We start from the raw sequence: 27,624 nt of genomic DNA, 5'->3' as shown, positions 1-27,624 counted from the left end.
TCCATTCTCATACACATCACCCCAATTTCATTGACAAAATGGTATTCAACTCTCACCACAGCTGGTTTAGGCTTCTGAAAGAAAAAGATGCAACCTCTTGAAAACAGAAGTGTTTTAGTAGTCGTATTAACACATCTAGTTTTAGTAATACTGTTACTTGCGCCACACTTAGCATTTCCTGAGTTTAAAGCTATGTCCAAAGCTGCAGCTGGTATCTTCTAGTTGAATCTGTGCAGGAGTCAGGTCTGTGGTGGTTACAGTGTGATAGTCATAGAACATTGCTGCGCTTCAGTTCTTAGGAGTTGGGCCTAAGCCCCAGTTCAAGCAGTCCACTGAACACTGTTAAAAACTAGAAGTAGAGGAGTCTCTCCCGTTCTGTACCTCTGGTCCTCTCTTGTGCAGCACGAGTTTTAGCTTTATTCACTGATGGGCCTGAGAGAGAGAACACAGTTATTCAAAGGCTCCACCTGTCAGCTGACCCATCATCACAAAGCACGCATGATCTTACTGTCTAGGGCCAGCTTAGCATTCAGACATGGGCTTCTGCTCAGCTCTTAATAGCAGTCAGCCCCAACAAAGGCAGTGGTAGATGAATTCCAATCACTCTTAGCCCTTTAAAAAGGACTACACTATACACATGCATTTTCAAATTCAAGAGGACAGTGCTTGGACCATCCCCACTACAAGGCAAGATTGTTCCTGCATTTGCAGGAAGCAATGAACCACAGGAGGTTTGTTGCTTCCACCCACCATCGTGTCCCTGGGTTGAAATGTACTCCTGCTGCTCTCTGGGGACCACAGGGGCCCAGCAGCCACCTTCACAAGGCACAGCAAAGTGCAACCACATGGGCCAGGCTGTGTTTGCTTCAGTTCAGCAAGCCCACTACAGTGAGCCTGCAGTGCCACCAGTCAGCCTGTGCTTTCCAAAGGACAGGCCACTCCGATGAGAGGCACATTCACGTGCTGCTTTTCATCTCTGCAAACCTTCCCATGTCATGGGAAGTCCACACACAGCTGTTTGTGTTTGAAGTATGGTATAGAGCAGACTGTCACATCTTACCTATGTAACTAAGCAGAACTGGAAGAAATATCAGTCCATGTGTTGCTCCCAGCACAACCATAGCTAGATACATCCTGAAGTAGAATACCTTGAAGATTTGAGATTTGGAAAAAGCCAATACTACAATTCCTCCAAATTTGGTCAGCGTGATACCACTGAAAACCTGGCAATAAAAAAAAGTGTTTAAGTGCTAAGTAGGGGTTTAGGTAATCCATTTTCTTCAAGTATTTAGCATTTGGTAGCACTTCTGTGTAAAGCTCCTATATGCAATATATCTCCTGCCCTGCCAGTCTAGAACCAAATCAAGATGCACTCAGGAGAAGAGTTCATCTTTTTGGTCCCACAGGACAGGCTCAGTATGATTAAAAATCCACTCTGATCTGTGCAGCCACCTAATTAATTTTTGCTTCAGGCAGATACAAGTGAAAACCATTACTTAACTCACATTCCAGTGAAGTTCTGTACCTGGGTGTGGTACACATGTCACACGAGCTGTCCATTCCAACCCCATACAGGTCACTTAGTCTAAGACAAATGACATGACAGTACTGCCTAAAGACTGAGCCCTGCTGGTTCTCTACAAGCTCCAACTGCATCCCACATTCACAACCACCTTTCCTAGTCACCTCTGACTGTCTGGAAGAGAAGTACTTGAATTTTAATGGGACAATTTGAGGTTTATCCAAACTACTAGTGCAGCTAAAGCATTTAACTCTCCTCTACTATTAGGTAGTAGTAACATCAGATTAAAAATTAGTCTTCATTGCTCCTATTACTAGTAGAAGCCTATGCTGACCTTAAGAGCTTCAAGCATTCCAAAAAGAAAAAGCAAGGCCATCTTTATGGACTTAAGGCTGTCACCTATGACATTGCTTAAAATACTAAGGCTGTTACTTGGCTATTTGTTTCCCCTCCCCACCCAGCAGATACTCACTGAGCTGCCCATGTGAGACAGAGCTTCTTCTGCACGCTCCACTCTGCTGCCCTTGGTACTGATGGTGAACGCTCTTGTCACATGACTGCAGAATTCCACAGCAATACCACAGCTCTGGAGGGTGAAAGGAAACATGTGAAAACATCAGTTAGATGAGCATTTTGATGGCAAGTTCTCTAGTCAGAATTCTGGATGGACTAGAAAGATTCCTAGCAGCTGTCATCAGTCCCAGGCTTAAAGTACCTCAGGAAGTTACAAGCTTAGTGTCTCTTCCCAGAGGCTGCTGCAGGCACTGTGTGGTTTACCACCAGTCATTCCTAACAGGCAATCAGACAGGAAGTGGAACATGAGATTGTTTCAGAGGTCAAGTTTCCTGAGGTTGAAGCAAGCTGGCGTTGATGCAGTGCATGCAGTGAACACTAAAGATTAGAATCAGTTTACAACTATTAGCTGCAATAACATTGCTTTAGAATAACACTGAATATACATCCTGATTTGATACTGTGACAATTCAGCTGATCAATCATTTACAACACTAACTGAACACTTGGCTAATCTTAGCCTTCTCTAGTAGACAGACTTGCTTGAACATAGATCTAACTGTAACATGGCCCAGCAGTTTACACGAACCCTCAGACCTGCCACAAGCCTCTAGAGAATATGGTAAGCCAGCACAAGCAATAGCTGCTTGCTGGAGCTAGTTCTGGAGTGCTTTACCAAGGCTCTCTCTGCCCAAATGATTTCATCCACTTATGCAGGAACAATACAGGTGCTAGCACACCACAGATCTACCCTGCAGAACATAATTACAGCAGAAGCCTTAAGACAAACCAATGCATCCTCCCCTTCAGCACAAGCCACCTGTGTTGAGGTGGAGCAGCACCTAGCCTAGACAGCAGCAATGCAGCTGTTGCTGCAAAACAAGAGTGACCTCCACCAGACAATGCTGCTTCAGTTCAATTGCTGTATCTTGTTACTACTAGGACTAGTTGTCAGAATGAACTTGTTTTCTCTTCTTCTAGATGTGTTAAGATAGTTCCACTACTGTTCAAAGGCCTGTCAAAGTTTAGTAGCAGAATACTGCTCAGTATTACAAGTATATATGTAGCACACAGAAGTGCTCAAAACTTGGAAACAGAAGCAGAGAGGTCTTGTTGACTTACCATGACAAGATTAACTAATGAAACTGCATTCAAGCTGATGCCCCAGAGCCACATCACTCCAAACATGTTGACGATTATCATAGCAATAGTTATTGAAACCACAACAGCAGCCCATACTTCAAAACCAAGAAGCACGGTTGTCACCAGAAATATTGATCCCAAAGAGACACAGAGGTTAAAGATAGCATCGTGCACAATTGTCAAGTATTGTTCATAGAAGACATAAAACACACTGTCGATAAAAAGAGAGGTTGTCATTAGCCATCTTCCCTTTTACATGCTAATATAAGATTAGCTTCTGTGCTAGGGATAAAGTAGTTCCCCCAAGAGAACCTGGCTTCCTTGTATCAGTGGAATGTCATGTAACAGCCAGCATTCTGTAGGAGTTAACTCCTCACTAACACTTCAAATAAAGATCGTGGCCTCAAAGTCAGTGTAATTCCCACATTTCAATATAAGCAACTACAGTAGTTAGCAGTAGATAGGTGCTCAGATCCATCGTGGTAACTGCAGGAGCTACTACAGATGGACCATAAGTACAGGTAGGACTCTTTGATGCAGAGATCACTATTTCAGATGAACAGATACCAACTCCAATTCAATTTTAGTGTGGTACTCCTATACTTGACATTGCTGGTGCACTTGCTTTACTTTTAAATAACTTATTTGAAGTCAATACATTCACATTACAGCTTGCAACTACCCATGTCAACATCTGCTTATGTTTGAACTAGAAAACCCTACTACAAAAGGTAGGAAATGCCCAAAAATGGAATCAGATCTACCTTTGCAGTGAAGGATTTAAGTTAATTATCAATGACAGTAGAAAGAGGCCAGTGCTGTGGATACAAATTATATCTTCCCAGTTTTACTAGAAATCCCCAAGTCTCTGCACTACCCTCTGTTAGACAAAACTCAGGTTCCTAATATGTTATTAGCTAGCACCTTTTCTGCATTGCTCAAGTATTTGTCACCAAGGCAAGAAAGATCTAGCCATACCTGTAAGGAAACACCCGGTAGTTCTTCTCTTTGATGCCCATGGTTTCAGTTATATTGTCTGCTATAATTCGAGCTTTCCTCATAGCATCAATAAAATCAGATGATGTTTTCAGTACAGTATGGTAAGTCATAAAATAAGTGGCTCCAACCTCAGTTTTGTTGTTTATAAAGTTGACAGCAGAGTTATACGCAGCATGTCCTCTGTAAAAACAGGTACATATCAGATGTCAGCATCATTCAAATTTATTAATTTTTATAACGTATAATCTGATGGAATCATAGAATGGTTTAAGTTAGAAGGAGGCATAAAGATCATATAGTTCCACCTCTGCCATGAGCAGAAACCCTTCCACTAGACTATGGTTGCTCACATCCCATCCCACCTGGCCTTGAACACTTCCAGGGATGAGGGACAGCTTCTCTGGACAATCTGTTCCAGTACCTCACCGCCCTCAAAGTAAAGAATTTCTTCCTAACATCTAATGTAAACCTACCCTCTTTCATTTTAAAGCCATGCCTCCTTGTTTATCAGCACAACCCCTTGTAAAAAGTCCCTCTCCAGCTCTCTTGTAGCCCTCCCTTTAGAGGGCTAACAGCTGGTAGTTGTTTGCACCAGTTTCCAAAACTACAAAAGCTTTAGAGCACAATGCATTTCAAGACTGCACAGGATATTCTAGAATGGACTGACCACAGACATTGTCTCTGTACAGGAAAAGCTGCTGTTCCATTTAGTTGATGATGCTTCTTTTTTTTTCCAGAAAACAGTGCAGAATTGCTGAGATGTTAGTATGGCTTTTAGGAGGACATTAGATATCTAACCTCCAGACAAAATCCAGAGCAAGTATCTTTGACACATTGGTCTAAGCAAGGTCTGTAGAATAAGGCTCTTACCCTTTGCCACATTTAGGATTAGGGTTGTCTGACAGGAACATTGGCAAAAAGGTCATGAAGTCTTCACCCTGTGGTCTCTGCTTGCCTTCTTGAGTCAGTGGTCGACAACGAGTGCAGGATGGATCACTGACTGAAGAAATACAGGAAGGTGGTCACCTACAGGATCAAGTATTCTTTTTCCTAGCACTAGGAACTTTTGACTTGCACTACTATAGGATGCAATTCCATAAAAAGCATTTTTACTGATGAACTAACTGCTCCATCCTGAAATGCTGTATAAGATTTGTAGTCCTTCATTTGATTTATTGCTACTAAAGCAAGGGCTGAGAACTCTTACTTGTGCATTTATCTCCATTAGATCCAATGAGAACTACACCCAGCTGAAGTACCTCAGCAAAAGCAGAGCACTGAGTTTGTGTGCTCTAAGAAAACCAACAGAAGGATGAGAATTTTTACAGCAAGTTACATTGGCTATCTAGGTAGGCTGTTTTCAGTCTGCAGCATTCCAGTAAAATATTTAAGCTCACTCAAAACAGCAGTTCAAATAAATTAAGAGGAAAACTCAAGAGGTTCCTACTTAGAGCAGGAAAAGGTATTCACTTGACTCATACCATGAGAAAATGTTTTGGCTGTGAAATCTATAAACCAAGCTAATCCACCAGCAACAAGATGAATGCCAATACCTGAAGCATTGCAAAACTGTCCAGTGGTATTGTAGACTCTGCAACAGGATGACTGTGGCTTCACCCAATCAAAGTAGTCATCAATCCAGGACGATGGGGCATAGCCTATCCTTGTGCTAACAAAAATAACACAATATATCCATCATCAGTAATTTTATGTTTAATTCCAAAACATATCGCTTGATCTCTCCAGCACCAACTTACACCATGGCAACTCCTTCTTGTCAAATCTACTCAGCTCCTCATATAGTCCCATGCTCCAATACCCCATCCAAGAGCCATAACGCTCAGGTAGCTCAGAACACTGCAGCTAGAAAACAGCAGGAGCTTTTTCACTGCATCCTGTTCTACTGCCAAGCTCAGCTTTCTCTTCTCCTGCCCACTCCATTCCCTGTCCTTTTCCACACTCTGTTGTCTCCGTTTTCAAGCAAAGTTCCTCCTTCAGCTAGGCTGAAATGAACTACAGTGGAAGGAACTGGGAAGACTTCCTTGAGTTGTTAGCTGCAGATAAAATTTCTGTTTAGCCTCCCTAGGCTGGCCTAGTTTATTCACCAGGTTTAGAAGCTGCGCATGCAGCCATTTTCTGGAACATCCTAACCCTGCTGAGAGGTTTTCACAGTTTTTCTTCCTATCATTCCAACATTCCTTGAAGGATCAAGCCCCTTCTCCAAACCCAAGTACATCAATGTATCCCACCAGTCCAGATAGGTTTTATCCTCACTCTAGAAGACTGTCACAACTGATTCCAACCCCCTCCCTACCAAACCCACAAAATAAAGCAAATAAAACAGAATGTCAGTTTACAACCAACAGATGAGCCTGAGCTAAATCAGGAGGTCACATTGCTCAGCTACATCTCTTCCATGGACCTATGCAGAGACAAGCATGAAAGACTTACTAGCTACCAATTTCTGCAGCATTGAAGACTTGCTGGACAAGTGAGTCATTATTACATCCCATTCCACCACACACCATGTTCTGCCCTTCCAAAGAGGTGTAGTTGTGTCCTTCTTCTAGGACAAAATAGACAGGAGGACCCGCATGCAGGTACTTGCTGATGTGGCTGAAGTAATCTATTACATAGGAGTCCTTCAAGGGAAAGTTTTGAGTTACTATTATGGGATGTTGAGGTAGCCCAACAAGTTATCAAGGTTTCAATTCAGCCACAAACTGCTGAGCAGTGACACCATCATAAGACTTACATCAGGCATTGAGAGAGACTGATCCAGTCCAATCTCTACATTGTGCATAACTGCTGCACTGAATGACAGGATACCCACAAACACCGCTATCTGCAAAAAAAGCAAATCCATGCAAGTGAGAGCTGTGCAGAAACAACAGGCAATAGGACTCATTTGTTAAGCTAACAGGAACCATGCAAAGAGGCTCTAGTTCAAATATGCTGCCCAGGCTTAATACAATAGTGGTAGTAAAACATAGCTACTCAGAGGTCTCTTTGAAACTGCAAGGAAATTTAGTCTTAGAAATCAGCAGTGAAAGTTACAAATACCTTCTGTAAATAAGCATGGTAACCTTAAACTGAATCCCAGAGTCAGCAATAATGCTTTGGTTCAACACAGTGTAGAAGCCAACACATGCTGATTTTTCTACAACAGCTAAAGTAATTTGTCTGCAATGCAACTCTTTAATCTGGGCTTTGAACAATCCATGATCAAGACTCTATTTACTGAAATACTTTTGCAGTTACAAAAGCTTATTTCTGTTCTTATGCTGAGAACAAAAATACTAGAAGCTTCATCTATTTCACTGTATTGAAGATTTTTCTTCCCTATTTAGCCCCTCAAGCTCACTGCTCTTTTGCTCAAGTTTAGATGACTGCTTACTTGAAATACATTATACTTACTACTATTGGTCTCATCCAATCCTTAAGCAGATATGGAGAAAACAGATTTTTGAAGAACAGAAATAACATGTTCTCAGAACGCTGGACTCCACCCGTTTCTTCACTGCTTTTGATGCAACACAGAATATCCAGTCTATTACTCTGAAAATGGATTAAATGCCAGAGTTAGAGCAGCTCTGCAGCTGTCATCACCCCCATTACCCTGCAGTTACAGGTGCACCTGTACTTGCCTCTTGACGCTTAATATCCAAGCCCAGGAGACTGACGAAGCAAGTGACTTGAAGAATGAAGTCTATGAGCACAGCCATTCCAGCAAACAGGGAGAACGTGCGAACCGCTGGCATCGTAGACAGTGTCCCTGGAGGAAGTGACCCAGTTTGTTAAGAGAGCTCCCTTCTCCTACAAATGCACAGGCATTTTCTGGACAAACACCCAGTTTAAGTGGTAGCCTAATAGCAGCACAAAGAGCCTTTCTTTCCAGAGCAAAGGAAACAGCCCATACCAGCCTGGCTGCCGCTGCTGTCTAACCTGTTTAACAGCACTGAGGCTGTGCAAAGGACTAGTTCTAAGCCATTTCTCAATTCCAAATTTAGGTGCAGACTGTAACAGGGCAGTTATGGAGTGCTGTCAGGCAACATCTTGCTTCAATATTAAGCCATTCCAATGCAAGTTGATCCAACAACAAATTACACTGCAGGTAAACAAAGCCATTATGAAAGAACGCCAAATTATACTTGTAGGGTAACAAAAGATTTGCCTCCAGAACGTTGTAAAGTGAGCCTCAAACACAAATCTGTCATAGGGGCACTTTTCCAACCAAGAGGCATTTTGGCAAGATGACTAAATGCAATATAGGAGTTCATATACCCTGATATTTGATCTAATCCTAAGGTCAAAATCAGACTTGTCTGTCACTGTAAGTCAGTAAAAGCCTCCAGTCTTTCAGGCTGAAAAGCGTGATAAATTCAGAATTGGATCTTTTTAACTATGCCAGACTCTTAAAGTACTCCACTGCCTATCCCCAGCAGAAGTTTAACTTGATGGTAACAATGAGCAACTAAGCTAAACTGCCTCTACAAATTCTTACTTTGCTTTTATATTTTAGTATTGCATTTATTCTTGCAACACCCAGTTATGATAAGGCCCTTATCTTCAAATATTAAAGGAGGCTTACCAAGAAAGAATGCCACAGTCTCCGAAAATGATGAGAGAAACATACTGGGTGCCACATCTCCCAAGACTCTGCCAATCTGTTTATCCAGAGTTTCACCCTGAAGGCGTTCATCTCTCTGTTTAAAGGCAATAATTTATTTTTAGGAATCATGCAACTTATAAAGCTATTTCATGTGGCTTAAAAAAACCCAAAACTTTAAAATATCCTAAACTATCTTTTGTTGTTTTCACTGCATTAACAAGAGTTAGACAAAAAACAGCTGAGACTCTCTAAAACAAGAGTAGCCTGAACATAACTTGTTGTTTTGCTTCTAATTTAAAATATAGTACTAAGTTCAGCACTTCAGATAAAACTACACATTTGACAGAGGCAGTGCCAGTTTCAGCGGGTTATTGAACCTGTCAAATGAAAAAGCTGATTACCCACTAAGACAGTGTCAGAAGTCCCTAGCTTTAAGCATGTAGTTTAGTTCATGACTACTACTTACAATATGCTAAAATTACAAGTGATGGGAATACCAGTTGAGTTCTACAACTACTTTGATATCAAGCAGCAGTAAGAAAATGCAGAGACATAAATTGGGTTTTTTATTGTGAAGGTAGAACATACACAGATTCTCTGCTCTCTTCTTGTGAGATTATAGAGAATCTTGTCTTGTGAGATACCTTGTGAGATTCCAGAGCTGCTCATATTGAGCTGAGCACTGGAATGCAGAAGACTTCATGCTCCGAGTTTACCGCCTTCAGAAATGACAGACACTTTCAGAAAAGTTTGTATGAAAGAACAAATACCTGAAGTGTCTGAACCATAATGAAGATGTTGTCCACTCCAATAGCCAGCACCAAGAAAGGAATTACTTCTATCACAATCAGTGTCAGTGGGATTCCAAAGTAGCTGAAAATACCTATAGAACACGCTACTGAGCTCAGTACAATCAGGATGCCTGCAATGCCCAGAGAGATCTTTGAATCCACCTAAAAAACAGTTGTACTGAACGTCAGCCAAACAAGTCATGTCATCCCACAGAACAGATTATTGCAAAGGCAAAAGTAGTAGTTTAGTCTAGGTAGTAGAAAACTTTTCAGGGTTTTTTTTAAGATCTAAATATTAAAAAAAAAAACCAACAACTTTGAGGCTACAAGTCCTAAAGCTGATGTTAATTGAATATCAAGTGAAAGAACTGAGCTGAGACTATGAAACACACATGAATTGTCTAGGACAAGAACAGTGTACCTCCTAACTCCTGCCCAAGGAGGACTCAATGCTCTAATAAAAAACAGAACATCAGCATTCTGCAAAAATAGTGAAGTCATTTACAGTTATCAGCAAGCTCTAGCTTTAGTCTTTATAGTAAGGGAGACTATACACATACCAGCAGTCTTCTACAGCTCTGGATATGTCCCAAAGCTATTGAGATGTACACGAACATCACGATATAGCTTATCAACACAACGCTAACATCACTGTTGCTTTCGCGTTCGATCTCATCTTCAATGCTCCGCTCAGCAGAAAATGATATCGTTAAGTTTGAATTATTATAGTTCTTCAGAAAGTTAATAAATCTAAAAAAACAAAACCGAGAGGTTGATCACACTTTAAAGGATAACATATCTTCCACTAGAAATACTTGAAAGTCAGTTGATGGCAAATTGACATCATCTGTGTGGTACAAGAGTACACTGTGGCCAGACAGTACTTTGAGGGACCACTCTCAGTTTTAAGAGAGGTTCTGGCTACACATACCTAGAACTCTGCTGTAAGCACTAGAAATACGCTATGCTGAAATATTTTCCATGTTCTGCCCAGACTTTGAGGACAAATAGGTATCTTATATGAACTATTTCAAACTCTAAGTACAATTTTCCTCAAAGCCAGACCTAGGAATATACACATGAAAGATGACTGCAGCTTAGTCCTAGTACTAGAACAATTTATTAGCCCTTGTTTCAGTTCCCCAACTTGAGAGGTGGTTGTGACACAGGCAGATGCTTGTCATACTTTTGTCACAAACCTTCTAGTACAGTAGTTTTATCTGAACTGACAGCCAAAGGAGCTGGCCTGTGTAGCTCTTCAAGGTGGTAAAGGGGGCGAAAGCCTTAGATGTTCATCTGGATAACATTTTTAAAAATTAAAGGTAAAGAACTACAGCATCAAGCTCAACCTTTCCACTCACAGCCAATGGTCCAGTAAATTAAAGAGTCCACCTTTGTAATTCTAGCCACAATAAAATATATCAAATCCTTTCTGAAGTTACCTATTGGCAAGAACTACTGAGCTAGATGTTCACTAAGAGGACTAGAATCTATGTCTCAGAGAAAATCAAGTGAGGCAGACAAAGTGAAGGTCTTATGACCAGCACAGTCTGTTTTCAACCACTTTTGCTGCCTCTCAAAACACCCCTGCAGTTATACTGAAAAACTGTCAGTACACTGCAGGTGTTCCTTTTTAATCTACATTTAAAGCTGCATAAAGTCATGTATGTATTTCAGAACACAGGAAGACTGCTTACTCTTTTTCCCATGCCAAGGCTTTCATCAGCTTTTTTGAGTCATTGTAGTAGTTGTTGACAGGAAAAGTAATAACAAGAGCTGTAGCATTATTATAGTTATCACCTATAGAAGGAAAAAAAAAGTTTGCAATTAAAAAAATGTAACTTACATTCTAGTATAGCAGATACAAATAAATGTAAAAATCAACACTGCCCAAAGCAATCCCATCCCTACAACTCCACTGAACACCTCTGAGTTCTCAAACACACTACCAAAATAAGAACAGAAGATAAGCACTCCAGATTACATTCCAGAGTAATTATTCATTGTTTAACATGCTCATGACACCCCAACATTAAACTGTTGCATGGTTAGACAAAGAGCTACCAAATAATCACCGCTTATGGCTTTCCATCTAATGAGAAATGTGGCTTCCTAAATACTGTACCTCTTGCATATTTAGATTTTACTCAAAGCAAATACAAATCCACTACAGTTGAATAAAGAAGTACTTGCCTTTAAACACTATTTTAGATATAATAAACACAAATATACTACCAAATTATGTTTACTTGGATAAATTACTTGAACAAAATCCTGGCTTCAGAGTAATTATGAAAGTATTTCCTTTGTGAACACTTTATTTCTTAACTGCTTTGTCAGATCAGTGAAAAAACTTTATTCTAATTAAAAACGAAATACACATACATCCCAGCATGTCAACCTGAGCTATTTCATGCCTTTATCTTTTACCAGGCCCAAAACAGACCAAACATTTGTCCTGCTGACAAGTGTGTTTCAATTACAGATTGCTTGCACTCTGCACTTCCAGAGTAGTCTGCCTCCAATCCTACCATTGGTCTACTCAAAACTTACTTAAGACACCCTTACTTACTGAAAGTTTAACAAAACTCCAGTTTCTCTGGACTGCATTTAAACACCTGTGTTAAATGAGAATGCACATTTAGCACCAAGAACAGCACACAAGTATGTACTCTCAGACTTATACTGCAATAGTGCCTTGCCACTCACCATCGTATCCTCCCAACACCAGCCATGGAAATACAGGTCCACCAAATGTTCCTAAGCAGGGATCGTGAAGCAAGCTTGTGTCATTCAGTGATGCTGGAGCCCTAAAGAGACCACCAGCAATTATTGTTAGCTGCTGCTTGCTGTGCTGAGGCACAGCACAGAACAGCAAAAAGCTGTTGCGTTATAAATGAAAATCAAGACAAACAACACGAGACTGCTACTGGTATACTGCCCTTGTGCTAGATTAGCTTTGGATTTAAATACAGTTTTAAAGCTGTCTGCCTTACAGCCTTTAAGACAAGGAACACCTTCTAATCAACAGAACTGTAAACTAAAGGGAAAGCTTAGAAACTGGTCTTCTGTTCAGAACTCATCAGAAGCATTGAAAACATGTTTAAGGTAAAGCAGAGCCAGCATCCACACCAAACCAAGCTGAAGAGACAACTTGATTAAAAAACATGCAATTGTACTGCTCACCGAACACAGTATAAGAAGTGAGTGTGGTAATCAGCATAGACATAGAACTCATCCCCAACAGTGTGATCCAGAACAGAATGGCTGTTCTGAAAGTAGTTCAGTACGCTCAGGATAGTGCAGTTGTTGTTGTAGGGAGCAAGAGGAGCCACGCAAATGTCCTTCAGCATTACAGTCTCATTGTCATAAGAAGCAGTTATGTTGACAATAGCATCCTGCAAATCCAGTACCTTTAATAAAAACAAATCATAGTTTAAGAGCAGCACAAGAAAGGACTTAAGTGCACCCTATACTGGTGCCAGTTTCCAGAGACAGAGGCACATGTAATGTGCTAGAAGCACATTACAAAAAATTATTTCAATGTTCATACTATGAACTGGGACTTAGCTTGCAGGTGTCTCTCTTACAGAAAGGTTTTCAGCAAAAGGCTTTTATGGTAAGGCTATGACTTTTAAAATGAAAGCGAGTTTTTTGATGGATACATAACATTGCAGGCAGAAGCCAACTCCATGTGGTTATACCTGTTAAGCATGCTTAGGTCTTTGCTCTTGGAAAGTCCCAATTACCTGATGGAGAATATCTTTGGTAAGGGGAGGCCCAAAAGGTACATCTTCTCCTGATGGGTAAGGTGAGTAGGTGTCTGGGTGGCTCTTTGGTGCTTGAATAATAACTTGTTCACTGCGGAAGAAAGGCCCAAAGTGTGTGTCAAAGTATTCCTTCTCCTTCCGGGCTTGGCTGCTTGGGGCTGACCAGAGATCCACAGGATTTGTAGTTGCTTTAATATAAACAAAGCCTGAGCAGCACATTGCAACAAAGACCACAGAGAAGAGGATAACAGGACGTGGATTTCTGACACAGAAAGCCCCCCATGATGTAAATGTCATCCTCAGGCCATTCTCAAACCTTTCACCAAGCCTTTCACCACAGGTAATGTTTCCTGCAAGAGCAAGAAGCAAACAGTAAATGTTTGAGAAGTCAGGTAAGCGGCATTTTCTCAGAGTCCACTCAGAAAGATGAAATTTTATTCTAGCTCTGTTTGTAGGAAGCACCAGAAGCTACATCTTTACTGACAATCAGACCCCGGGACCAATCCCTGACTGAGACCAAGGGGCAGAAAACAGCTTGTACCTACATTGCCTCTTGTAATGTAAGGTTGTCTTTGACAAAAGCAGGCGTACCAAATAAAGGAAGAAGCAGCTAAAAATATCTATAAACAATAAAACAAGCTACCTCAGCTGGTACACAAGTTAAACTATAGTTTTTTCCTAGCGTGCTTTAAATGGATACATGGATGAATCAAAACATGATCAAATTGATTTTAGCATCATGTTGCCCTCCCAATACCTCTATGACAAAGCCCTCCAGAACTTTCTTGGAGCTTAGCTAGATCCATTAAGGGTGTACACAGGGCTTTCAGCACCCAGTAAAATAGGGTAAGCACTACTTTAAAAGAGAGATGCTGGCCAAAAGGCTGAAGGCCCTCTAAAGAATGGACTTTTAGCCTAATAAAGCTAAAACTCCAGAGCCCATCCATAGGAAAGGGATGCACTTAAGCCAAGTTTGTAATAAACCTATTACTCTTATCCAAGACATACCATTGTCACGGTGGGAATTCACAGAAAAGGCTACATTGCTGTCGATAGGGGTGTACTCCGAGACAAAGTGCCGCCTCCTGCAAGGCAAGAAACTGGATTATCCTGCTTGTCCAAAAAGGCATCTGTAATGTCTGTACCACAATCTCCAACCCTGTGATCCTTTGGAACAACATACAGCCATGTCAGCTGCCTTGATAAACTTTTCCAGCTTACATCAAGCACAGGTTCTTTGTGCACATTTAGAAGATCACTAAGAGAACCTCTTGAAATTGAAGAGAACCTCTTCAAATTTATCCTAAGTTGATATTTGCAGGAGATTTTTACATTAGAAATATGAACCAGGCATCTCAAACACACTTAGCATTTCGTGTTGACCACTAAAGGAAAGGCTGCTGAGCATGTCATAAATCATCATACCCCCTATCCTTTTCCACACAGATTTAATTCTTATTACAGAGCAATTTCAGTTTTCTGGTCATAACCAAACAATTATAGAATCAGAGTGGTTTGGGTTGGACACAAACGTTAAAGATCATCTAACTCCAACTGCACTGTCATGGAGCAGGGACACCTTTCACTAGATCAGTTTACTTCAAGCCCCATCAAGTCTGGCCTTGAACACCTCCAGGGAGGTGTTCAAGTGAGGGGAGTCCTCACTTCTCTGAGCAACCTCTTCCACTGACTCACCACCCTTACAGTACAGTACAGCCTGCCTTCATAGGAAAGGTGCTCCAGCCATGTGATCAAGGGTTATATGATATAATTACTGGAAGCTCTGCTTTCAGTTAATTTTTTTCAAAACTGGAGACTAGGAAAAAGTATTCATGACTTAATTTACAATAGGGCAGTGACTGTTTTGTTATGAATGTGTGTTTTCTTAGACTTCTGCATCCTTAGTTATGAAAGATGAAGAACAGTGTATGTGATTCTGTAGCTAGGAATGCTACAACAGATGTGCATCAACTAAACCAACTTCTGAAATCACTTTCTACCAGGTGGTTTTAGCTGTTAGAGGACTTCCTGTAAGTATATGTGGTATCTGCTACAGAACATGACTTTTGGCTGGCTGAAGTCAAGACATAAGCATCTGACCAGGGCAAAGAAGTTCTCACGGATAAACAAGTGACTTGCAGAGCTCAGTATTTTGAATGCTTTACCTGTAACACCAGACTCCAAAAATTAGGGCAAAAAATATGAGTAGAAAGCCCATGTATGATATCCACATGATGACATACACAGCATCCAAACCAAACAACAGCCAAGGAGGAGGCAATGGAGGGGGTTGAGGTTTTGGACCACAAACAATTGAACAGTCCTGACAGCTGCATGGTCCTGTTGAATCGTCCACGGACTCATTACAGCCTTTGGTAGCGTTATTCATTGGGCTCATTCCATGGACAGGAACATCTACGATAAATCACAAACTGCAGAGTCAGTTTACCACCAGGAAAAATTCAGACCTTCCCAGTTAAGTGAGTTAACCCTTTAAATTAAAGCCCACAGCCCCTATGTAGAGCAGCATTTCTTCGTCTTACAGATGAAGAATCCACTGCCTTTTCCACAGCGGGTACCAACTATTTACAGTTGTCTAATAATTAAATGACTGGTCATGTCTATAACACTTCAGTCTGTAAAAGTAATAAGCACATACTTATATCATCCCAGCAATGATTTGTCATCCCCCTTATCTATTCAGATTGCAAAATGTGCAACAAAAATTTCATGTTAAAGAAATCCTCAAAGATGAGGGTACTGCTCATTTCGCACAGAATAAAAGTAGCCAGCTGCCTAGGATCTGTCCATCATTTGGTTTCAGAGATTTCTACAGTAAAAAGCTGTATAGAAAAAAAGCACAAAGTATGGTTTCCAAGCAGAAACAAACAAACAAAAAAGTAAATTAATCTCATATTGCAGACTTTCATTGCTGGACAGCTGTTTCAAAATCAATATTCTGGCCAAAGAAGCCAGCCTTTGACAGGAGCTTCAAAGGCAAGGACTATTCAGTTTCTTACCTGAAAAGATTGGAATTATGCTGAAAGGAGTTTGCCCATTGTCTTTACTAAACATGTACTCAATCCAGTTGGTTGCATTGCAGTCCTTGACATCCTTCCCACACAGCAATCCCAGTGCTTTAACATTGCTTGATGGGGCCTCCACATCTTTGCAGGCATTGTACATTGCTGGGAAGAGTCATTACACCAATATTATAATTTGAGCAAGCATTCCAAGTATTTCCAATATTACAGATTCCCCAAGTTCCAGGAACATACTTAGAGTTTTCAATTAGAAACATCTTAGGATAGTGTACTAATGGTTTCAGTTGTATTTATAGTATTCAAGGTTGCAATGCTTTGTTACAGCTACCTTGCTCTGAGAAAGCCACCCAAATCTGCATTATGCTAGAACCTACTTCTCTGCTTAACAGGAAACATTATCTAATATTTTCACAAAAAGCTATGAAAAGCATTTAAGGTACTTTCAACTTGTAGGCTGTATATGACTTCCAAGTGTCTCAATTTTATTAAAGGGTACTGCAAAAGAATAAAAAGACTGAATTAATGCTTTAAGCTTGCTACAAAACAAAATACAAACCAAATGTATTGTTCTCTAAAAAAATCTGATTTTGACAAAGGACAAGCCAGTCCACTTCAAGACTGAGTGCCTCTTAGAGAACCATCGTAGTACATAGTGTACAAACTTTATTATCATGCTTGCTAGGCTGTTTTAGTATCAGTTAGGCTTTGGACATTGAAGATTTGGCAACAACTTTATTTTTCTGACGTTAAGATCATCAGGGTTATCAGCTGTAAACCATTTATATAGATGTTCATCCTCAGCTGAACCTTTAAAACAGTGCTATTTAACAGTGTCAGAGTAATGTCCCCTGCCCAGGGAGAACTTAAGCGTTCCATAAGTTTTAAGGTGAACTACTGTTACCTATGTGATGACTCAAACTTCAAAAAGGCAGTCAAAGAGATGTTTTCCCCTCCAAGTTCTTTCTGAAAAAGCACTGGTCTTGTTACCTGAACAAAAGCCAAGGCAAATTAACACACTGTTTACTCACCATTTGCAAACCGATCTCCAATAAAGTACTGCAGCTCTGTAATGCTACTTTTGTTCTCCTTTAAAACGGGATCATAATAAGGTATGGTGCTTGTAACATTCAAAAAGTCAGACTGATTTGGACTACAAGTCAGTTCACAGAAGAGGTTTATCAAGTTGTAAAAACACGACGGACATCTGGGTAGAAAAGCCAATGAACAGCAATCAGATTAAAAGGTAAAGGTGCTATGTAGGTCAAGTCAGATATGCCTTGCAAACATAAACATTCTGCTCAGAGTGACAGAGCTAAGTGTTTAAATTCTGTAAGATTTTTATCAGCAACACGACAATTGTTGTTGGTGCTACAGCTGAACAACTTTAAGCACCATAAATAACTAATAAAATTGCCTGTCTCAAATAGCAGATTCAAATAATTTGACTAAAATTTGAAGAAAATCTTAACTGTTGCTAGGAGGAAGACTTCTTAGACTTCTTAACGTCTTAGAACAAGACCAAATGCTACTTTATGTCACCCTCTTCTGAAGGTTTCATTAGATAAAGTAGCTTGAGACAAGCTAAAGGAATGTTTATTCTAGCAGCTAAGTCAATCCAGACTGCAAGTAGTTGTTTCATGACATAGCCTGCTGCTATAGATGAGAAAAATCACTCCAGCAGCTTGCTCTAATAATCATTTAAATGAAATTACCACTTTTTCCACAGTCTTCCACAGCACTTGAAGACAAGTGCTTTGCTATTCTGTTACAAAACTAGTTGCTTTGCCATTTATCAGCATACCTGGAGAGAAACTGCAGAGGCAGCTGCAAGTTATTTTTCAAAGTCTGAAGCTGATGAACATCACAGCAAGTGCTAACATTGCCAAAGAATAAACCTGGACAGAGTTCCTTAACAAAAAAAAAAAAAAAAAACAAACAAACAAACAAAAAAAAACAAAAAACAAACAACATTGAGATCTAGAGGAAAGGAACAAAAGGCATGTTTAAGACTTCAGAACTCATTATAATCATGGGCTCTGTGTCAGCATATTTCAGAACACAGTAGCTGTTGCTGTGGGAGACACTTAGGAAAAAAACAGTCCAGCAAACAAGATTTTTGTTTAGAGACTGGAGAGAAGAATCACTTTTTTCACTTCTTTTATTTAAGGCAGTACTTCCTTTTGAAAAGCTCCTTCAGATGATCTTTAGTCACCAGGGTCTATATATAGAATGATAATGGCACTTGAGCCTATTGATTAAGAGGACAACACATGTTATCCAAGTTGAAAGTATTCCTGCAGCTTATCCTCTAGTACTCCTTCTGGACAGTATCAGATCCTGAAGTCTCAGAAGGCAAGCCTATAACCATAAAATCACTTCATGTTCAGTTTATAGAAGGGACAAGTGCTTGTAACACAAGTATAACTGACAGTAACATCCAAGAACTGTACATTAAGTCTTCAGAAACAATACACAACAGTAGTTAGCTCACCTATATATTTATTGAAGTCACTCCTGTCACCGGTCTAACCATTGTTTAATTCTGTAGTTATTTCACTCTTTAAAGCTTTGAACTATGGCAAATCTGGCAATATCCTATGCTGTACATGAAATATATAAACTCTATTTTGACTGTGGTTTCATTCACTTTGGCAGCTGAAGCCCAAGTAAGGAAATAGAGTCTCACACTAGGTACAGCTAATTTTGTCCAAATTTACCCCATTTGAACAAGTATTAGTTAGTACCTTCCTTGATCAGGAATGATCATCTGAAGGAAAATAGTTTAGTCTTGTTCTTTAGAGATCAGAAGGGAATAACTGTGGAACACATATTTTGGGAGACTCTTCAAAAAAGCAATCTGAGTAAAGAGTAATCAAACCAGTGAGGAAAATATGCAAGAAAGTGAACAAATCCTGTATTTAAGGTTTTGTCTGTGACAGCCTCTAGTCATACTTTGGAGACTTCTCCTATCTCCGAAAAGAAACTGAGGTGAATTACTTTAACTCAGTTGCACATGAGAAATCAGAGATAATCTGTCTAGTTTCTCATCAGGTTAGGACGAGAGATCATAGCACAGGTCCAACAGAACCCAACACAGAATTCTAGTGTTGGAGAATTATTTTTTTAACAGCAAACCTTCAAGAGAACCTCACCTGCATTAAGTCATAGCCATCTTCTGGTAGTGCTATGGGTGGCCCATCATAAGCACAGTTGTACCTCTTGTCTCCAGAAGCAACTCCACATTCTCCATACCAGACACACGTTTGTGGAAGCACCTAGTCAACAAAACAAATTATTAACTGTAATAGTTGCCAGATGTCTCAGCTATTGTAGAACCCATGTGCTACTACTCCAAAAGCCACTTGCAGTCCACATTAAGTAACTTCCTGCAAATTAAAACATCAGTTTGTACTACGTAAAACACCCATTGACAAAAGCAGGTGTTTTTGCCATGGTTTACATCACCACTGATCTTCAGCTCAGCTCTCCACCCGCCCTTGACCATTACAGAAACAGGAGGTGCACTGCCTACAGTTAAGATCAAGTATAAGAGTTACTTAAGAAAAACATAAATCAATACCTCAAAAGCATCTTCAAGTACAAGGTGATACAGAAAATAATTTGTTCACGCAGGACAACAAAATAACTAGTGGGTTAAACTGTCACATTAGAGCAAGAGTCAGTGCACATGGAAAGAAACTCATTGCTTATGTGCAATTTCACTTCCTCCTGCCACCTTTTGATCCTTCCTGAAAAGTCATTACAGTGACAGACTGAGGAAACAGCAGCACAGAGAGGATTCTGAAACAGAACTTCATAGCTCTGCACTTGCCATATGTTTACTGTCACAATCTCAAAGGATACCCTCCCTCACCACTTTCAAGCCTAAGCATGGAACATTTAAATAGGATTACAGTGCTAAGAAAAGAGCCTAATTTTAAAGATGTTTTAATATAAGCAACTATTGAAAATTCAGAAAAGTTTTTGGTTTTTTTATTATGTGCATTAAAAAATTTTGAAAAGGGGCAGTGGCACCTTGAAAGTCTTTCATTTTCGTTCAGTGGTACTGATACTGAGACATCTGAGATACCAATTAAAAATATTTATTCTGAAAATTAAAACATTTAATGCAATAACAAGTTATTTACATCAAAAGCTTTAATACAGATCCAAAGTTTTCCTAACATCTGGCTGCAAGCAGAAAGCAGATTGCACAAACATTTACTATATTTCTTCCAGCTCTGATCAGGAGTTTGCTTAGTACAGGTTGAGAGATAACTGACCTATTTTGATGTCCTGAACAACCTTGACTTAGCATTTTAGAGACACCATATGTTGCTGCTGCAAGGACAGACTGCTGTGCTTTGTGCTTGACCATGAATAGCATTGTTTACTGACCAGAGAGGCCCCTGAACAGTTGTCCTGACAATATCTAAAAGCTACTCAGAAACACAGTGCCTCCATAAAATCCATTTTTGTGCTGAAAAACATTGACCGTTCTTCAAAAAGTACATCAGCAATTGGTTGTTTACCAAGGACAATAACCATCACCAATTTACCCATCCCAACATTTGTTTATTCTTTAACCTAACCAGGACCTATATTAGGCCAATTCAAATTACTCACTTCAAGCTGGAAAAGTCAGTTTAAGTGCCACTTATCTAGATCCCCATTTTATTTGTTTATTCTAGCATGTTTTCTAGTTAAACCCACAACCAGCTGTTAAGTACTACAATATTCTATGATAGAAGCTGGAAAAAAACCCCTTAAGATTGCACTTATAAACATTGAATGTTTAACACCAACATAAGCCACAAAGTCCAACTTGCATAACTTGTAGACTATTTCTCAAAATTACATTGTTCATGCACAAACTAAATTTGTTCATGCATCAAGTTAATCTAATAAGTTTTTACTACTTTGATGGAAATTTAGAAGTCATCTTCAACTCTGTTTCCTCACATCTATATGCCCCATCTTTAATAGCAAACAGTCTACTCGCAGTGAAAATTGTTCTACTGTTTGTATCAGCATCAGAAATTAATTGTCTCTTCAAGAGGAAGCACAGATTCACCACTATTCTTGAAAAAGGGCAGGGAATTTGGAGCTGCTTTGCACTGCCCGTGAGAAAAGGATTAGTTATTTCTTCAGTATCAGGCTGGCTTCTGTGTTTAGTCTAGAATGGTTTGTAATCATCCTTTCTAAAAAACACTTTCTGTGTTTCATTACATCTTGTTATCTAACACTTCTTATTTTTTAAACACACAAACCTACTCTTTAGAGAAAGACTTAGCTTCTTCCAGAGTGGAATGTGTGGGAAAACTAGTAATGCAGTTTAGTTACAAAAAACTTATCAGGACACTTCTTGCATATAAAAACTTGATTAAATTTCAGCCATCATGTCAGTCTGACTGATAGTTCAATTGTTTTAAAAACTTCATCTGTGTTTTAAGGCAGCAATTCCTTGGTTATAGCTACATGGATACCAAACAAAATACAATCTCTCTTATGTCTATGAATTTACCTACAAGGCTTTCTGTCATCATTTTCAGGATAGAACATAAAACAACTTACTTGCACATGACACCTGGTAATGTACCAAAAAGTATCCAGCTAAACACAAAAGAAAAATAAAGCAAGACAAAGTTTGGCCTAGTATTAGTTTACATTTGAATTTGTGGATAAAGAACTTCAAATCACATTCCTGAAGTTCCACAGCAATAAAACATACAATGGAAAAAATAATGTTTGCCACTCAAACTTTCAGCCTGTTTAAGAAACAGATCAGCTGCTTTAAACTATTCGAAGCCCACTTAGGCCTAGAACTGCAAATCTGAATACTCTGTTTCAGTATTAACTCCAAGAAAGCAGTTTCAGAAACAGCTTAAGATTTTACATTTATGCCATGACCTAGCAGGCTTTCCCTAAAAAAAAAAAGGTGTGAATTTGTTCCCTGAACCAGTTAGCTTTGGGGATTCTTGATTTACAGTGGTTGAACCAAGTCAATAAGCCTAAAAACCACCAAATCACTAGACATCAACAGGCTAAATTGAACAACACAGCTCTTGAACACTAACAAGTTAATAGCCTGCTTACCATTGAGTCAGCCCCAAAATATGGGTGAGGGCTGGTCTCCTATGGCTGAGGCAACATTCAGGGACACAAGTAACGACTCCACTACCACAGATAAGATAGAGCTGACAGAAATTCTTCCCCCTGGAAACCCTCTAGTAAAAGCTAGATTAAATTACTCAGTAAGACTAGCACTTTGCTCTTTCCATTCTTTCAGAAGAACACACCTATGAGGGTAGGGTGAGATACGGATGAGTAAGTGTGGTTGTAAATAAGTCACAGTTAACAAAGCTGCTGCTTGCAGGGTCAGACAATTGCTCACCTGGGTATTACGTTTCTTAATTAGGCAAAAGCCTAGCCCCAAAAGTAAGAGAAATGCTGTGTTGAACCCAACTGTCTTCTAAACAAGGCAAAATACTTAAAATACTCCATAAGTAACACGGGGCTCATTTACTGGTTTGGGGTTTTTTCTGTGTGTTTTCCTTTTAACATGACTAAGTACTTCATCTATTAAAATGGGACTTTCCTAAGTGGTTCATAAAGCAACAGCAACATAACCTTAGATTAAGGCTGCTCCTTCCTTCCTCTAGAATATCTTAGAAACCACTTGTCAGTACACTAGTCCTCAGTATATCCTCAGAGTTCAGAAAACTGCATTCCTATTTCTGACCAGCTTAGTCTGTTTGAAGAGAAATTTCACCTCAGGCCAAGGCTCCAGGAGCCCTCACAAAGAACTTGCACATGCGCAAGTACGGGCATTCCACAAAAGTTCTGTTAGAGCCTTGTAACAGAACTAGTGTTCCAACAGACCATAAACACATTTACTTCAGCCCAAGCTTCTTCAACTGCAGGTTGAAACAAACCGATAATTTTTGATGCTTCCAGCAGCATTTGCTGCCACCACCACCGATGAATGCATAGCTGTTAAGGAGACAAAGAACAATGACGATGCTGTGCACAGAAACAGCAACTGTTTGTGGTCTTACAAATACCAGATGACAAGTGAACACTGTTTGATTCTTCAAACTAGGATTAGTAATGTATGGAAAAGGCAAGAGCAGCAGATACAGATGTTTCCCTTTCCTTCATGTAGGATGATGCATCTGGGATCTTGCAGGGCAAGAAGATCAATCCAGGAAAGAGCACACTCTTCCCCAGCACTCCCTTAGTATCTGCTATTTCCAACTAGGTTGAGAGTTCTAAGGAATCACTACATCACCCTTAATAAATGGGAAGATTGGTTTATGGAAACAGGTGACCAGGTCAAGTTCCAAGATCTGCCCCAGAAGTTGCATGTTACCTCACAACTCTTCCTGTGGGGGAGAGAGATCCATGGACTAAGGGAAACTTTACAGGTTTAGTTCTTACTCTTTGTCACTTTCAGTAATTTGTTCAGAGGCAGCCAGTTCAGAGCCATGCCTTATCTGCCAGGCTGCTCCTGTTCCTTTGGTCACCAGCAGTAGCATTACTACTCCTGGTTAGGCAAAGCAAGCCACAGTTCTGGAGTTATCCAAGTGTATTTCAGATGTCACAGTAAAGTCAAAGTCAAGCAGGAAGAGAAAGCTGCAATAACAGTAATAATTCAGTACCTGTGGGGACAAGCTGATGCTACCTGCAAGGATGCATGCATGATCAGCAAGTGCAGGGCCCCCAGCTAGCAGCTGTCTGCAACTAAGTCCATCTGCACTAAAACAGCTCTGATGTCCTGCAGGTTCATAATAATACTGCACAACACCTGGATTGTTTTGGCTACTGCCCCACGAGGTACTACTCAGTTCTACCAGTAGAACTTTAGTCATCTCTCCCCTTCCAAGGCAGCGTCCTCACTCACCATCCAGAAAGGCTGAACAAGTCACTCCTGATTTTCCAGGAAGTAATTTAGGTGAAGTGGTTACTGTCTTGTTCTGGAGCTACACTGCCATCCCCAACAAGGAAACTGCTCCAAACAGACATTTCAGAACTTCAAGTCCCAAATCAGGCAACACCACACTGGCATGAGCAGCACTTGTCATTAACACTTTCCCACGGGATTTCAGAAAATCGAATATAACCTACAGCTTGAGATCCCATCTGCTGATAGGAAACTCGTATCCAGCCTTGATTAGCCAGTGATTTAACAGCTTGTGTTTTAGTACAATTATACAAAGATCAATTGCAACAGTGGCCATTAAGCACACAAATACCATCTAGTGCATTAGGACATTCGTAAGAAAATGAAACAGCAATGGATAGCTGGCAGAAATCTTGTATCATGCACTGTTCAGGGTGAAAGATACAGGCTGAACACTTCAACTTCACTGTGAACGTAATGGAAGGACTGTGAGCTGAAGTGCCACTCCAGTCCACAGACTCCTTTGAAACAGAAAAAACCCATGACACATGGCACTTTGGATTACAAACATCACATCTGAAAGCACAAAACCATTACACCACCAGTGTGAGGTGTGAGGGAGGAAACAGTTTACCTCCACAATGCTTCTCTTCAGCAAGCATCTAAAGCTACATAGGCTCAGTCTAACTGAAGGACCAGCTTCTCTTTGAAAGGTATCAAGGGTCCTCTTTGTAAATAAGGCTTAATGGTAAAAATCCCCAATAAAACAAGATTCTGTCTTCTTACATTACACAACTGAGATCTGCATGGTTAGAATAATTTTGCAATGTTTACTTCGAGGGACCGCAAAGCCTCTACAATGATTTCCCTAAATATCTGGGGAACTTGTTTCAAGTTCCTGTAGGTCAGCATCCTCCTGATAAGGAAAGCATTCTGGCATTTCTTTACCAGCCAAGACACAACTCACTGCTTTAAGATGATATCTCCCTCCAAAAAATATCACACAAAGGCACATTGGTTAGGTGTGAAGTATCATTACTTACTCATCTGAAGATCATGAGTCACTACTAACAATCACCTTCTCCAGTGGGAATAGAAGAATGAATTCCTCGTTTTATGTTCAAGCTCTTAAAAAAGTTTTTGTGAAGAGGATGTGAGAACAGCATACACACAAGATGACAAACTCCTATGTTTAAAAAGGGCTAATCATAAAACTCGACCTAGAAAGTATGTTTTCAACACAGGCAGGGAGGGAATGAAAGCCAGCCACTGAGGCTTACAAGACACTCCTCTTTTCTCCAGAGGAATGTGGATTATCCCGCTCCTATCTTGCACTACAGCATAACAAAACAGTACTGAGGAGTGAATGTTTTACCATATTTTTTCCTGAAGTTCCCAAGAAGTCCAACATACTCTAGTCCTCGATTTTAAGGAAATATGTTGTCTTACTACCGGCACATGAATAAACATTTCTCACTCCGCACAGATCATCACTTCCAAGAAGCTATCACCTAGCGTAAGTTACACCCCAAGCAAAGCGACCCAGACACCGAGGACATCTGCAAGCCTCTGCCGAGCATGTGACTGCGTGGCCACTCACATGCACCGGGCATTGCATAACCAGGGCACGCCACGGGACCGCGGCATCCCGGGGGCTGCCGCTGCCGGGCGCGACCGCAGGCGACGGGGACCGGGCAGGGGCTGAAGTTCGCGGGTGCTCCCCGGCGGCCCTGCTGTGCCCCCGGCTGTCAGCCTCGTCCCGACGGGGACCAGGGGCACGGCAGAAGGGGGGCGAGTCCCACCGGGGACGAGGAGGGGACACCCCGGGACCTCGCTTCAGCTTCGCGCCGCCCCGAGCCCAGGGGCCTAACCCGGGACGCCGCCGCCCCATCCGGCCCCGCCGCCTGGGACCCTCCCGGCCGCGGGATGCGCGGGGAACACCGCGGCTCCCCCGGCCCCAGGCAACACCCGCGGGATCCCGCTGCCCACCCGCCGCTCCCTCCCCTCCCCACGATGCCGGGAGGCCCGGCATTCCCTACCCCACCGACTCACCCCCGCGGGCGACAGAAGCAGCAGGACAACGAGGAAGCCGAGGCCACCTCGCCCGGGGCTGCCTTGAGGGGTCCCCATGGCGGCGCGGGCTGGAGCGCGGGTGACCGGCAGGAGCTGTGGGCAGCAGCACCGAGCGGCGGCGGATGGAAACAGGAGGAGGGCGCCGAGGAAGCCGCGCCAGCGCAGTCTGGAAGGGCCGCTCCCGCCTGCCCGGGCGGAGCCGCCAGCCTCTTCGAGGAGAGGCCGAGAGCCGCCCCAGCGCCGCCGCCAACCGCGACACGGAAACACCGCCCCGGCACCGCCTCCCCAGCACGGCCTGCCCAGAAACACCGCCCCGGCACCGCCTCCCCGGCACGGCCTGCCCAGAAACACCGCCCCGGCACCGCCTCCCCAGCACGGCCTGCCCAGAAACACCGCCCCGGCACCGCCTCCCCAGCACGGCCTGCCCAGAAACACCGCCCCGGCACCGCCTCCCCAGCACGGCCTGTCCCGGCGGCGGCGGGCGGAGCGCCCATCACGCCACGGCGGCTTCGCGCCGTAGCGGGCGCGGGGGCGATGCTCTGAGGGGCCCCGGCGGGAAGCTCGTCCCGGTGTGGCAGCAGAGCCGTGCCCCTCCTGGGCAGACCAGCCTGCCCAAGCTGCATCGGCAGCCAGGCAGCGGCATCGTCCGGGCGCGGGAGTGTTAATCGTGTAGTTTGTAAATATCAAAACTCGCTTTAAAAACCTTTGGATTTGGCAAAAGCGCCTTAATTTGGCATCCACGCCACCGATTCGTGATTTCTAAGGAGAGGTCTCGCAGCGCCGTGCAGCTGCAGTGGCCGGGAGCCCGGGCTGCGCGGCCCCGGCTGTGCCCGCTGCCCGCCCCGCGCTGACCGCGGGCGGCCTGAGCGCTGTCGCAATCGGCAGCTCTGGGAGTGCTGGCCGCGCTCTGCCAAAGCTGTCTGTGTGTCCGGGCTCGGTTACCTTGGGCTTTGCTTGTTTGGACTCTGGGATCAGTTCGGGACCTGGCTGGGAGGAGGCACAGTAAAAGCAGGGCGTGAGGAATTCCCGTGAACGCAGTCTCTGATTTCCCCACCACTTCAGTGCCTTCCCCGACGCTTTATTGCCTTTCCAGACAGGTAACGCGCATTGCTCCGCTGGAATACCACATGTAATTTAGCTGCTATTGCCATCTGCTGACGGAAACGCGGACTAGTCCGGGTGTCAGAGCCTCACGGGCTGGCGCGTTGGCCGGCAGCCTCCTGAAGTCACGTAACCCGACTTTCCGCTGGGAGC

At 42.0% G+C, this 27,624-nt stretch overlaps 1 protein-coding gene across 1 annotated transcript; it reads right to left on the bottom strand.

Moving 5' to 3' along the window:
• Positions 1 to 60: 60 nt before the first annotated feature.
• Positions 61 to 26,604, bottom strand: NPC1 (NPC intracellular cholesterol transporter 1). The gene is made up of 25 exons (XM_063395391.1): positions 26,350 to 26,604; positions 19,547 to 19,669; positions 18,196 to 18,302; positions 17,423 to 17,598; positions 16,371 to 16,538; positions 15,516 to 15,765; positions 14,359 to 14,435; positions 13,330 to 13,700; positions 12,767 to 12,993; positions 12,290 to 12,390; positions 11,278 to 11,380; positions 10,141 to 10,330; positions 9,560 to 9,742; positions 8,769 to 8,883; positions 7,825 to 7,952; positions 7,595 to 7,735; positions 6,933 to 7,022; positions 6,629 to 6,819; positions 5,731 to 5,846; positions 5,048 to 5,177; positions 4,157 to 4,357; positions 3,158 to 3,389; positions 1,995 to 2,108; positions 1,061 to 1,223; positions 61 to 432 (listed from the first exon to the last, which is right to left on the bottom strand). Exons 1-25 carry the CDS (start codon positions 26,425 to 26,427, stop codon positions 350 to 352), a joined length of 3,858 nt encoding a protein of 1,285 aa, XP_063251461.1. The 5' UTR covers positions 26,428 to 26,604; the 3' UTR covers positions 61 to 349.
• Positions 26,605 to 27,624: the final 1,020 nt, after the last annotated feature.

This window comes from Prinia subflava, chromosome 1, assembly GCF_021018805.1.
Source record: "Prinia subflava isolate CZ2003 ecotype Zambia chromosome 1, Cam_Psub_1.2, whole genome shotgun sequence".
NCBI lineage: Eukaryota > Metazoa > Chordata > Aves > Passeriformes > Cisticolidae > Prinia > Prinia subflava.
The sequence above is the reverse complement of the archived record's forward strand: the minus strand, read 5'-3'. Positions and strand labels throughout refer to the sequence as shown.

Bases quoted from the DNA above. Each gene is read 5' to 3' on its own strand.
- NPC1 (XM_063395391.1), bottom strand. From the start codon at position 26,427: ATGGGGACCCCTCAAGGCAGCCCCGGGCGAGGTGGCCTCGGCTTCCTC. The intron at 12,994-13,329 runs GTAATTGGGACT...TTTTTATTAAAG, and splicing joins CCAAAGATATTCTCCATCAG to GTACTGGATTTGCAGGATGC. The intron at 2,109-3,157 runs GTAAGTCAACAA...TTCACCCTCCAG, and splicing joins CATTAGTTAATCTTGTCATG to AGCTGTGGTATTGCTGTGGA.